Here is an 11804-nt window from a genome sequence, read left to right as displayed (position 1 = left end):
TCCAGAGATGTGATTTGGAATATCAAGATGGACTTGTTACGGTTGTTAGGTGATTTTCCAGATTTGTTGGTCGTCTGGTATGACGTGGTGGCTCGGATGTCATGGCGATTCGCGAGGTCGGTAGATCGTATTAACAGGGCGTAGGCGAAGCTGAATAAAGAAGTCGGGCGTTTTGTTCGTCGTCAGGGTGGCTTTGTGGTGTGGCATAAGGAATTGGAGGCTGCCTCGCCTCAATTCTTGAGGGCCGATGGTGTGCACTTGAATGACGTCGGCACAGATATGTGGGCCTTGGGGATCCAAGAGGGCTTGGAAACAGCCTTGAAGGTGTGGCAGGACGTCCATAGGTGAGGTGTTCCCAATGTTCGTTTGTGGCAGGTTAATGGAGGGTTCAGGAAGGCAGTTCAATGTTTTAAACACTGCATGACACGTTGGAGCGTGCATTTCAGGAGGTCGGTAAGCCGACGGATGGGGCTCCTGTTGGGGGATAAAAGGCCTACAGGGGTTTATCGAGAGAGAATTTTGGCAGGTTTGGTGCCCTTGGGTCGGTGACTGCGGCCGAGGGTAAGGTAAAAAGTCAAGTGGAGATGGGGTGTGATGAACACAGCTTGCTTGGGTTGCCTTCTAGGATCCTTTACACAGTGTTGGAATGTTATTGCACTTTAATTTTGTGTTATGTGTTCACTGTTATGTTTATCAGTGTTAAAAGTTGGAGGAGAATGTGGTGGTTTTTTAATAAACGGGCCGTTGCGGCTATTTATACCAAGAAGTTGGCTGAGGTAATCTTACATCCCCAATAAGTCATGTGTAGGCCTCATCTCCTGACAGTGGCGTACCGCCCATAGAGGCAGACCACGCCACTGCTATGGGGCCCGCGGCACTGGGGGGCCCGTAGCGCAGATAAGGCCCCGCCCACTGATGACCAGCAGCCGGCTATGCGGCTGCTTTTCTCCCCAGGGCCCCCCCCATGTTTAGCTGAATCGCCTCCCAGAGGCGCGGCTAAGTCCTAGACACCCGCCCCCCTCCTCAGCGCTGCGCTCTGAAACACCCGATCCTCCTCTCGTCGGCGTCCCAAATCCCGCGCAGGCGCAGTGCCGGCGATTGCCTGCGCCTGCGCTCTGATAATACGGCTGAGGGCAACAGCTTCAACATCGTCACTGGGCATGCGCCGAGCCCAGTGACGATGTTGAAGCTGTTGCCCTCAGCCGTATTATCAGAGTGCAGGCGCAGGCAATCGCCGGCACTGCGCCTGCGCGGGATTTGGGACGCCGACGAGAGGAGGATCGGGTGTTTCAGAGCGCAGCGCTGAGGAGGGGGGCGGGTGTCTAGGACTTAGCCGCGCCTCTGGGAGGCGATTCAGCTAAATGATGGAGGCGTTAGAGTTTTAATATTTAGGCGGGCACGGCACTAATCAGAGGGGCACCGTGGAGAAAGAAAAACTCCCCTCTGGGCTCCAGTCCGGCTTACAGCAAGAATCGATTTTTAGAAGAAAGGACAAGACTGACATGGAAAAGAAGAACACAGATGGAAAAAAGGTACTTTATTAAACATGGATCCATGAGTACCTTTTTTCCATCTGTCTTGTTCTTTGGATTGTGAGTCTTGTCATTTCTTCAAAAAATCGATTCTTATGATATGTAAATGACGCTGTAAGGAGCCCAGAGGGGCGTTATTCTTTCTCCACTGTGCCCAGGAACGCCCCTCTGAAGTGCCGTGCCCGGCTAAATTTGAAAACTAATAACGCCTCCAAGTTCATCTAAATCGCCTCCCAAATCCGATCCTCCTCTCGCTGGCATCCCAAATCCCGCGCAGGCGCAGTGCCGGCGATTGCCTGCGCTATGATAAGATGACTGACGGCACTGCGCCTGCGCGGGATTTGGGATGCCGGCGAGAGGAGGATCGGGGTGTTTGCCGCAGAGCGCGGCACTGAGGAGGGGGGTGTTGAGCACTTAGCCGTGCCTCTGGGAGGCGATTTAGATGAACTTGGAGGCGTTATTAGTTTTCAAACTTAGCCGGGCACGGCACTTCAGAGGGGCGTTCCTGGGCACCGTGGAGAAAGAATAACAGCGTCATTTACATATCATAAGAATCGATTTTTTGAAGACATGACAAGACTCACAATCAAAAGAACAAGACAGATGGAAAACAGGTACTCTGTTAAACATGGATTCATGAAAAAAAAATTGGGGGTAAATTGCTAGTGACAGATTCCCTTTAAGGCTACTTTCACACTTGCGTTCAGAGCGGATCCGTCTGGTGTCTGCACAGACGGATCCGCACCTATAATGCAAACGCTTAGATCCGTTCAGAACGGATCCGTTTGCATTAACATGAACAAAAAAAAAAAAAAACATTTTTTTTTTTGTTCATGATAGTGCAAACGGATCCGTTTTGACTTTACATTGAAAGTCAATGGGGGACGGATCCGTTTGAAAATTGAGCCACACTGTGTCAACTTCAAACGGATCCGTCCCCATTGACTTACATTGTAAGTCTGGACGGATCCGTTTGCCTCCGCACGGCCAGGCTGCAAGCAGCGTTCAAGTGTCCGCCTGCTGAGCGGAGGACAGACGGAGCCATACTGATGCATTCTGAGCGGATCCGCATCCACTCAGAATGCATTAGGGCTGGACGGATCCGTTCGGTGCCGCTTGTGAGAGCCTTCAAACAGAACTCACAAGCGGAGACCCGAACGCAAGTGTGAAAGTAGCCTAACATGGCACCCCAAATAAGGAGACCTGCAGGCTGCAGCAGATATCCCATGTGACAGGTCACCCCCAGGAAACCCCTAACAGTTTCTGTAGGTCATGTATAAATTTATTTAATGGGGGTGTGGCATGGGAGGAGCAAAGTCAGGAAGTGGGAGGGGCCATGGTGGGTAGTGGGCGGGGTTAAGGGGCCCAATTCAGATTTTTGCTATGGGGCCCAGTGATTCCTATGTACGCCTCTGTCTCCTGAGCAGACAGTGACTGTATTGTGGTAATTTATGATACAGTCAGATTGTTTCTGTTCGCGGGGCTATTGCAGTGTACTCACATAATGAGGTGATGATACAGTCAGTTGGGGTCAGGGAAGCTATAGCCGGCCCAGGACATGTGTGTTTCCCTAGATGATCAAGGTTGTGTGCATTAGCCATAAGATTGTGCCCAGGGAGTGGTGAGGATGACGTCAATAACACAATAATCCTTGGGCCTCTTCTGCTCTAGATGCCCCACTCCAGGTTCTTAAACTGTCCAGATAACAATGTCCTAAATGTCCTATGTTTGGGCAGTATGAGCGCCAATTGATCATAACACATCCATCGCAGCTCGTTTGTACTGGTCTGATTGCACAGGCCAATGCAGACACAATGTGGGAGGAATATGATTGCTACCACAGTTTTTTCTATATCATTCCGTTCTGTTGATTATATGGGGAAATGTGCTGCTGATAATCTGTCTGCTGTCATCATTCATCAGCTGACTGACTGCTCGATTATATGGGCCAGTTATCAGGAACAATCGCTCTTATGAACACTTGTTCCTGATTATGGGCATGAAAATCGTGTGGTCTATGGTTGAAATCACCTGAAAAGTAGAGGCCCCTACTAATGAGGAACTGGGAATAACCAGACCTGGTCTGAGGACTGGATATTTTTTGTTCTTTCCTCTTGTCTGGGGTCCGATTCGTTCTGGAGTCTAGGTTCTAATTCATTTAGGGGTATGGACTGAGGTTTGAATTAATTTGTTGTCTGGTCTGAGATATGAATTAATTTAGGGGTCTGAACTGAAATGTGATTAATTTAGGGGTCTGGTCTAGGGTCCGAAAATAGGTGTCCGGTCTGGGGTCAATTAGGGTTCAGGTCGTAGGTCTAAATTAATTTTATGGTCTAAATTAATTTTGAGGTCCAGTCTGGGGTCTGAAAAGGCTAAGGGGTCGAGTCTGGGGTATGAATCAATGTTGGGAAGACATAGGGACAAAAAGAGCAGCTATTAACAGGGTCAGGCGCTGAAAATTGAGGGTCCCTGTGGATTGTGCGTGGGCTCTTTGTTTTCCAACAATTTGGCCGTATTTGGCTGCTAGCCTTAGACCCCCTAATTCCTATTTCTCTAGAAAATCCCACACTGGTTTGCTAATCTAACTGTGAGACAAGCATGGGAATGTATGTAGTCTCTTATACAGTATGTTACTAAGCAGGCCATGGCTACCTTTTTAAGGCTAGCTATGGCCCCCTCACCTACACATACAGTATGTCCGCCCTTGGCCAGAGGAGCTACCATTACCAGCTTATGTTGGAAGATACTTCACATATAAAACTGACATACAGCAATCCACTAAAGTTAATATTTATCAGATATTTTTAATATCTAATATATAAATCGGAGTGTATGTATGTGTGTATCCTCTAAAGGAATCCGCACCGTCGCATTGACACAAAATTTGGCACACCGGTGCATCAGGTATCTGGGAAGGTTTTAGACTGGGTCTCAGCTCTCTGGCACGTACCTTTCTTGAGATAGTCCCAAAAAATGCATTAGCCAATAGAAGCCTTGTCACATAACCCTTATCAGCCAATAGAAACTCACAGGCCCTCAGTCTCCACATACATACAGTTTTACACCAGGTTTCCATAACAACCAAGCCATTTTTCTTCACTGCTGCCCCCAGTTCTCACTAAGCCACGCCCTCAATCCAGTTAGGCCATGCCCCTCCCACTCTGCAGCCGACGGAGATTGAAAAAATGAAGGTAAACATCAACTTCAGGCCCTGCGCCGAACGGAGGACAGGGAGTCTGAAAGCCGGACTGGCCACCCTAGGGGCAGGTTGCTGTGGAGGCCAGTGCTAAGGGACAGCTTGCTGTAGAGGCCACTACTAAGAGGACGGGGTGTTGTGGAAATCACTGTTAAGGAGATGGGGTACTGTGGAGGTCACTAATAAAGGCGCGGCCAATGTGGAGGTCACTTTTAAAGGTGCGGGCTGCTGTGGAGATCACTGTTAAGGGGCGGGATGCTGTGGAGGTCACTGTTAAGGGGCGGGATGCTGTGGAGGTCACTGTTAAGGGGCGGGATGCTGTGGAGGTCACTGTTAAGGGGCGGGATGCTGTGGAGGTCACTGTTAAGGGGCGGGATGCTGTGGAGGTCACTGTTAAGGGGCGGGATGCTGTGGAGGTCACTGTTAAGGGGCGGGATGCTGTGGAGGTCACTGTTAAGGGGCGGGATGCTGTGGAGGTCACTGTTAAGGGGCGGGATGCTGTGGAGGTCACTGTTAAGGGGCGGGATGCTGTGGAGGTCACTGTTAAGGGGCGGGATGCTGTGGAGGTCACTGTTAACGGGACAGGTTATTGTGGAAATCACTGTTAATGAGACAGGGTACTGTGATAGTCACTGTTGAAGGGGAGGGCGCTGTGGATTTTACTGTTAAGGGGGCAGGCCGCTGTAGAGGTCTCTTCAATAAAATAACAAAAAACACAACAGAAAAATAAAAAAGAGAGTTCACCACTGTGTTTTCTTTTTTTTTGGCATCGCAGACTACCGTGTGAAGCGGGCTTATTCACATTCAACAAACAGTTCAAAGAAAGGTGTCGCGCTGCCTCACTTGGCTGTGATTCAAAGGACTTGATCAGGATAGTATACGACAGCTTTTAGGTGATGCCAAACAACGAGGTTACCATTGGAAACATTGGTGGACCTTCAGTATGTGCCTGCACCTTTATATCTACAGAGGGGTGGTTTTGTGACCGAGATTATCCCGCTGTAGAGGTCACTGTTATAGTGGATACTGTCGATATCTTTTAACGACACACATAAACATTAAATTAAATAGATGAAATATACCCGTGCGAAGGCGGGTCCTTCTGCTAGTAGAAAATAAAGATCAGACATATCAGCTACATGGTCTATTATCAGTTTTCCTTAAAATGTCATTGTATCCCAACAGTCACCAGATCCTCAAACTATATCTGAATACAAGAAGCCCGGATGAATAAATACATAATGATATAATCATAAAAAGTTCTGAGTTGTAATGAGTGTAGGTATTTATAATGACTGTCCATGAGGAGAATAGAAATTCAAAGTTTCTTCTCGCAGATGGCATTGAAGGTGTCAACATGGCAGCCCTTGTCATTCCAGTCCGCATCTGCCCCAGTATGGCCACAGTCTTCATCATCTCCAGTATTGTTGGGTTCGTTTGGCCTCCAGGACCTGCAATAAGAAGGCAAAATTATGAAAGTGCCTGCCGTATAACACTATACAAGAGAAGTTAAAGGGAAGTGCTTCTCCCCCTTTGGCTTTCATCATTTCTGTTCAACATATTAGAGTGTGTGGAGCAGGGATTCTTCGAAAGCATATAGAATCCGTACTGCACGTGCTCAAGAAAAACTGAACAGAAACGGTGAAAGCAGAAGAGGCAGAGCACTCTGACCAGTGCTTCTGTACTTTAGTTTTTCAGCAAAGGTTTAGTTACCCTTTACAGGGATTTCCCAACCCATGAAATGCATTACAAGCTGCTTATATTGATATAAAATAACAAAAAAGTAATAGCATACCAAGTCCCTTCTGATCCTATGCCAGTGCTTCCCTGGTCCCTCACCGATCCATAGATGACATGACGAACTGCCACACAGCCAATCATTGGTTCTAGATGTGATATGTTGACACCATTGAGGTCACCCCTGTGGCCAATGACTATATTCAGCGGTTACATGTCAAGTCAAAATAACATGGCTGGAGCGGCAGGAACATGCATGGGAGTAGCACAGAGTTAGTGGCTTGATGACTACTCCTTTTGTTATTTTATACCATTGCAAGGGGTTTGTAAAAAGGTTAATGTTGTTAGAAAAAGCCTTTAAGGGTAAGGCCACATGGGGAGGAATCTGAGGATCTTCTGCAGGAGAAATTCTGCATCAACGAATCCACAGCATATCTATTCCATGTGAACATGCACTAAGGGTGTTTTCTGGAACTAAATGTTGATGGCCTATCCCAAGTGGATGGGAATTCAGTGCTACAGTATCTACAGCCTCTGTTCCTGTGGGGAAGGGCCGACCAATCCTTCCTTGGCTTGTGAGGATCCTAATGGCAACCATCAACATTCGATAGCTGTTGGCCAAACGATTGTTTCGCTGACAGTTAGCTCTTCTGACTACCTCCCAGCTCCCCCATACACATACATGTTCGGATCAGCCGAACATGTATGTGTACTCAATGTGGAGAGGGAAGACACTTGTGGCGGTGGCTTATCTCCAGGGAGTACAAAAGGATTGTATGAATTATTCATTTTGTCCCATCTGTCTCTCCCCTAAATCATCTGTTAAGGGAGATTCGGGCGACCCCGCACACCCATTAGACTGTTGACCAAACCCACCATTCTTAGTAGACAGATAATCTGTGGAATGGAACGCTTACTTATAGGATGTTTTGTAGTCTGTTCCATCGACCCATGTCCAATTTCCCTCCTCCTCTGAGTCAGTTAGGCCAATCCAGGAAGGTGTGCTCTTCACTATATCCTTGATAAACCGCTTTAGGAGTAGATAAGGAAAATGAAGGTTGAACATTTAGTTCATACAGAACTCAAAAGTATGAATGCTTTTCTTGATTTCTTCATGGAATAAAAATAACTATTTTCCCACAGACTGTATGGATAGTATGGAAAGTTTGAATATAATACAAAGATAATCATGTTCCATATTGTATACCTGAGGTTGAGATCCAACAGTTGTTCAGAACTTGTCTTACAATGGAAAGAGCTCTTGCGATTTTTACTGTTGGAGTCCCTCTCATCTGATATACTGCCATACAGTAATTATACCACACTGCCGTACAGTACGGTGGCCAAATAACAGTGCCATACATTATGGAGCCCAAACAACACTGCCATACAGTTGTCACATAGCATTCACATTAGTGTAAAATTAAAAAGCTGCAACCACTACCCTACAGAAATGCTCTACAGTCATTGTACAACACAAAGCCAAAATAAATCTCCCCCTATGTGGTGGTATTTATCAAACTGGTGTAAAGTAGAACTGGCTTAGTTGCCCATAGTAACCAGTAAGATTCCACCTTTCATTTTTCACAGCCCCTTTTGAAAATTATAAGTGGAATCTAATGGGCAACTAAGCCAGTTCTACTTTACACCTATTTGATAAATCTCCCCATAGTGGTCAAATACTGTTCATATACAAAGTGACATAGAAGGGGGACAAATAGAAGAGACATAAATGCCCCCCCCCCCTCCCATATTATAGTGTTGGGTTTTGTGTTTGTTATGTTTGTTATCTCCTTCACACCCTTTTGGCCAATTTTCTACCCCCTTTGTATGTTAACAATGTAGCTCCTACTAAGAGGGGAGTCACAAACAGGTTCTCGCCACCCAGAAGCCATGAGGACAGGCACAACCAGTACTGGATGGACCTTTCTCCAAGGAATACAGAACATATCTGCTCAACAGGGATAAATGCTAATTGTTGGGCTGCTCTTGTACTTTCCATGGTTTACGTTGAAATTACAGGTACAGCCTGGAAATTAATAGCAACCTGCATGCGGTTTCCATGGCCTGGCAGCTCTGTGTAGGGGCCCCTTAAAGATAATTTGATCAATTGACATCTCACCTGTTCGTTTTCATTGTTAATTACAACTAAGTCAGCGTTCTTCATTACGCACATGGTCCTGGCTCTATACCAGTTAGACTTGGATCTTGAGTAGAAGTAGCATTTGCTGTCAAACAGTTTCCAACCAGTGTCACACATGCCTCTCTCTGAAATAAAGATGGCGTGATGTTGTGAAATAAGTTGCTTGATCGGTGGGAGTCTCGAGTGCTGATACCCCCGACGATCGTTAAAACAAGGAGTGAGAGGTGTTCTGGGCATTGTGTTTCCTCAATGCTAAAGATGGACTCAGAAAGTCTATGAGGGAGACTTACCAAAACTGGTGTAAAAGAAAACTGGCTTAGTTGCCCATAGCAACCAATCAGATACCACCTTTCATTTTGTAAAAGAGCTCTGAAAAAATGATGGTGGAAAGGTGGAATTTGATTGGTTGCTATAGGCAACTAAGTCAGTGCTACTTCACACCAGTTTTGATCAATCTCCTCCTAGGAGCCCATCTGTAGTCCATCTTCAGAAAAATAACACATAAGGGTATCATACCTCCCAACTATGTAAACTAATAAAGAGGGACATATTGTGCGCTGCAGCAAATTTTTTCCACAGTAGGCCACGCTTCTAACTCCACCCAAAACCTATACACCTAATCTTACCCTGTCCCCTTAATGCCCCCACATGGTAATTATCCCCCCTTCAGGCCACCGCACAGTTATTATGCCTACATTGTGTCTTCACAGAATTATGCCCAGCTGTGCCCCCAGTAATATGCCCAGCTGTGCCCCCAGTAATATGCCCACATTGTGCCCCCCAGTAATATGTTGTGCACCCAGTAATATGCCCACCCTGTGCCCCTCACAGAAAGTAAAAAAATAAACACCACATACTTACCTTCTTCCTAGCAGCAGCAGCAGGGCATCGGCTGCTCTAGTCTGTGAAGGAGGCGGAGCCAAGGCTAAGGCCCCCGTCCTCCGCACAGACCAGAGGAGTGGAGAGCTGGCAGGGGGAGGGATGATGAAGCAGGAAGCCGATGCCGGCTCTCTGCTTCATTATGGCAACTGGCTCTGCTTCCTATAGACGCAGGGACAGCTGCCAGAAAGCGGAACATAGCTCCTCCGTACCGGGACCGCGGGCCAGCCACTGTAATCCGGGACTGTCCCGCCGGATCCGGGACAGTTGGGAGGTATGGGGTATGGCCACACATTCGGGTTTTTAATGCAGTCAAAACCAAGAGTGTATTAAAAAAAAGTATTATCTGCTGTTAAAGGACTTTTTTGAAATTACTACGGATTTCAACAGATATAGTGATGTAGTTTCTTACCTCATGCACATCTTTCCCTTGCTTGTTTTCAATTTGGATTCTCCTGACCCATTCTGTAGTTTGTTTCCACCCTGTATGTAGCCCTTCCTGTTGCTGTATCCATCCAAACCCATGATGCACTTCTCCTTTCTCTGCATCAGCTCCAGCACCGTCCCTAACAACACCCAACTCCTCCCACCCAACTAGTTACATAGACACTCCCCCATCACTGCCCCGCCCATGGACATAACATCACAGGAAATAAGAAAGAGCTGCATGGACAGAAAATAGGAGCAATAAAGGTGAAGAAATACATTACAATATTACAGCAATCATCATAAATAATTATCTCACTGGATGTTGATGTAAACTGGTAAACCCCTTTAATACTTTCTGTCCCTTTATCATGCAGTACCTAATTTTGGCTTAAAAACTGCATTAAAAAGCGTGAATGTGTGGCCATGCGCTCAAATTTCTAGTCAGACTGTAAACAGTCCATCAGACCATCTCCAGCAGTGGTAAACATGTTGTTTAGTTGCGACAAACAAGTTAGGCCTCGTCACACCCCTCCAAATGCTGTAAGCCTGAGCTCTGTGATCAATTATGGATGAAGTCTCTCTCCGATACTTCTCAGGAGCCTCTTTTACTTGAGTGTTACGTATTAGTGTTGATCACGAATTTTGAATTTTTATCACAAATATAGGTACTTCGAAAATTTGCGAATATTTAGAATATAGTGATATATATTCGTAATTTCGAATATTCGATAATTTTTTTTTTTATTCGATTTTTTTTTTTTATCAGTACACATGATCCCTCCCTGCTTCTAGCTTGTGGGCCAATAAGAAGGCTGCAATATACTTTACTTTAGGAGTAGTGTTGTTTGCGAATTTTTCAACTTACAACTATTAGGCCTCATGCACACGACCGTTGTGTGCATCCGTGACCGTTGTGCCGTTTTCCGTTTTTTTCCGCGGACCCATTGACTTTCAATGGGTCCGTGGAAAAATCGGAAAATGCACCGTTTTGCAGCCGAGACCTTCGGATCTTCGTGAAAACTCAGATCCGACAGTATATTCTAACACAGAGGCGTTCCCATGGTGATGGGGACGCTTCAGGTTAGAATATACTAAAAGAACTGTGTACATGACTGCCCCCTGCTGCAGGTGCTGCCAGGCAGCAGGGGCAGACCCCCCTCCCCCCCTGTAGTTAACACATTGGTGGCCAGTGCGGCCGCCCCCCCCCTCCTCCCCTGTAGTTAACTCATTGGTGGCCAGCACCCCCCTCCCTCCCCTGTAGTTAACTCGTTGGGAGCCAGCCCCCCCCTCCCTCCCCTGTAGTTAACTCATTGGTAGCCAGTGGGCCCCCCCTCCCTCCCCTGTAGTTAACTCGTTGGTGGCCAGCACCCCCCCTCCCCTGTAGTTAACTCGTTGGTAGCCAGTGGGCCCCCCTCCCTCCCCTGTAGTTAACTCGTTGGTGGCCAGCCCCCCTCCCTCCCCTGTAGTTAACTCGTTGGTAGCCAGTGGGCCCCCCCTCCCTCCCCTGTAGTTAACTCGTTGGTAGCCAGTGGGCCCCCCCCCTCCCTCCCCTGTAGTTAACTCATTAGTGGCCAGCCCCCCCCCCCTCCTCTGTAGTTAACTCGTTGGTAGCCAGTGGCCCCCCCTCCCTCACCTGTAGTTAACTCGTTGGTGGCCAGCCCCCCCCCCCTCCCTCCCTGTAGTTAACTCGTTGGTGGCCAGTGGGCCCCCCCTCCCTCCCCTGTAGTTAACTCGTTGGTGGCCAGCCCCCCCCCTCCCTCCTCTGTAGTTAACTCATTGGTAGCCAGTGGCCCCCCCCTCCCTCACCTGTAGTTAACTCGTTGGTGGCCAGCCCCCCCCTCCCTCCCCTGTAGTTAACTCGTTGGTGGCCAGCCCCCCCCTCCCTCCT

At 47.5% G+C, this 11804-nt stretch overlaps 1 protein-coding gene across 10 annotated transcripts in view; it reads right to left on the bottom strand.

Moving 5' to 3' along the window:
- Positions 1-5857: 5857 nt before the first annotated feature.
- The window catches only part of LOC122927213 (hepatic lectin-like), a 62156-nt gene continuing 56209 nt past the window's right edge, over positions 5858-11804 (bottom strand). For 8 of the 10 annotated variants that reach the window (XM_044278852.1, XM_044278856.1, XM_044278857.1 and 5 more), the window contains 4 exons: positions 8588-8733; positions 7383-7495; positions 6524-6649; positions 5858-6179 (listed from right to left, as the gene is read on the bottom strand). In XM_044278852.1, coding sequence (XP_044134787.1) covers positions 6047-6179; positions 6524-6649; positions 7383-7495; positions 8588-8733 — 518 coding nt within the window. In that variant the 3' untranslated portion in view covers positions 5858-6046. The remainder of the gene's footprint in view (positions 6180-6523; positions 6650-7382; positions 7496-8587; positions 8734-11804) is intronic. The other 2 variants (XM_044278859.1, XM_044278858.1) reach the window with 2 other exon arrangements.

This window comes from Bufo gargarizans, chromosome 2 (genome assembly GCF_014858855.1).
Source record: "Bufo gargarizans isolate SCDJY-AF-19 chromosome 2, ASM1485885v1, whole genome shotgun sequence".
NCBI classification, from domain to species: Eukaryota; Metazoa; Chordata; class Amphibia; order Anura; family Bufonidae; genus Bufo; species Bufo gargarizans.
This window is presented reverse-complemented; position numbering and strand designations above follow the sequence as displayed.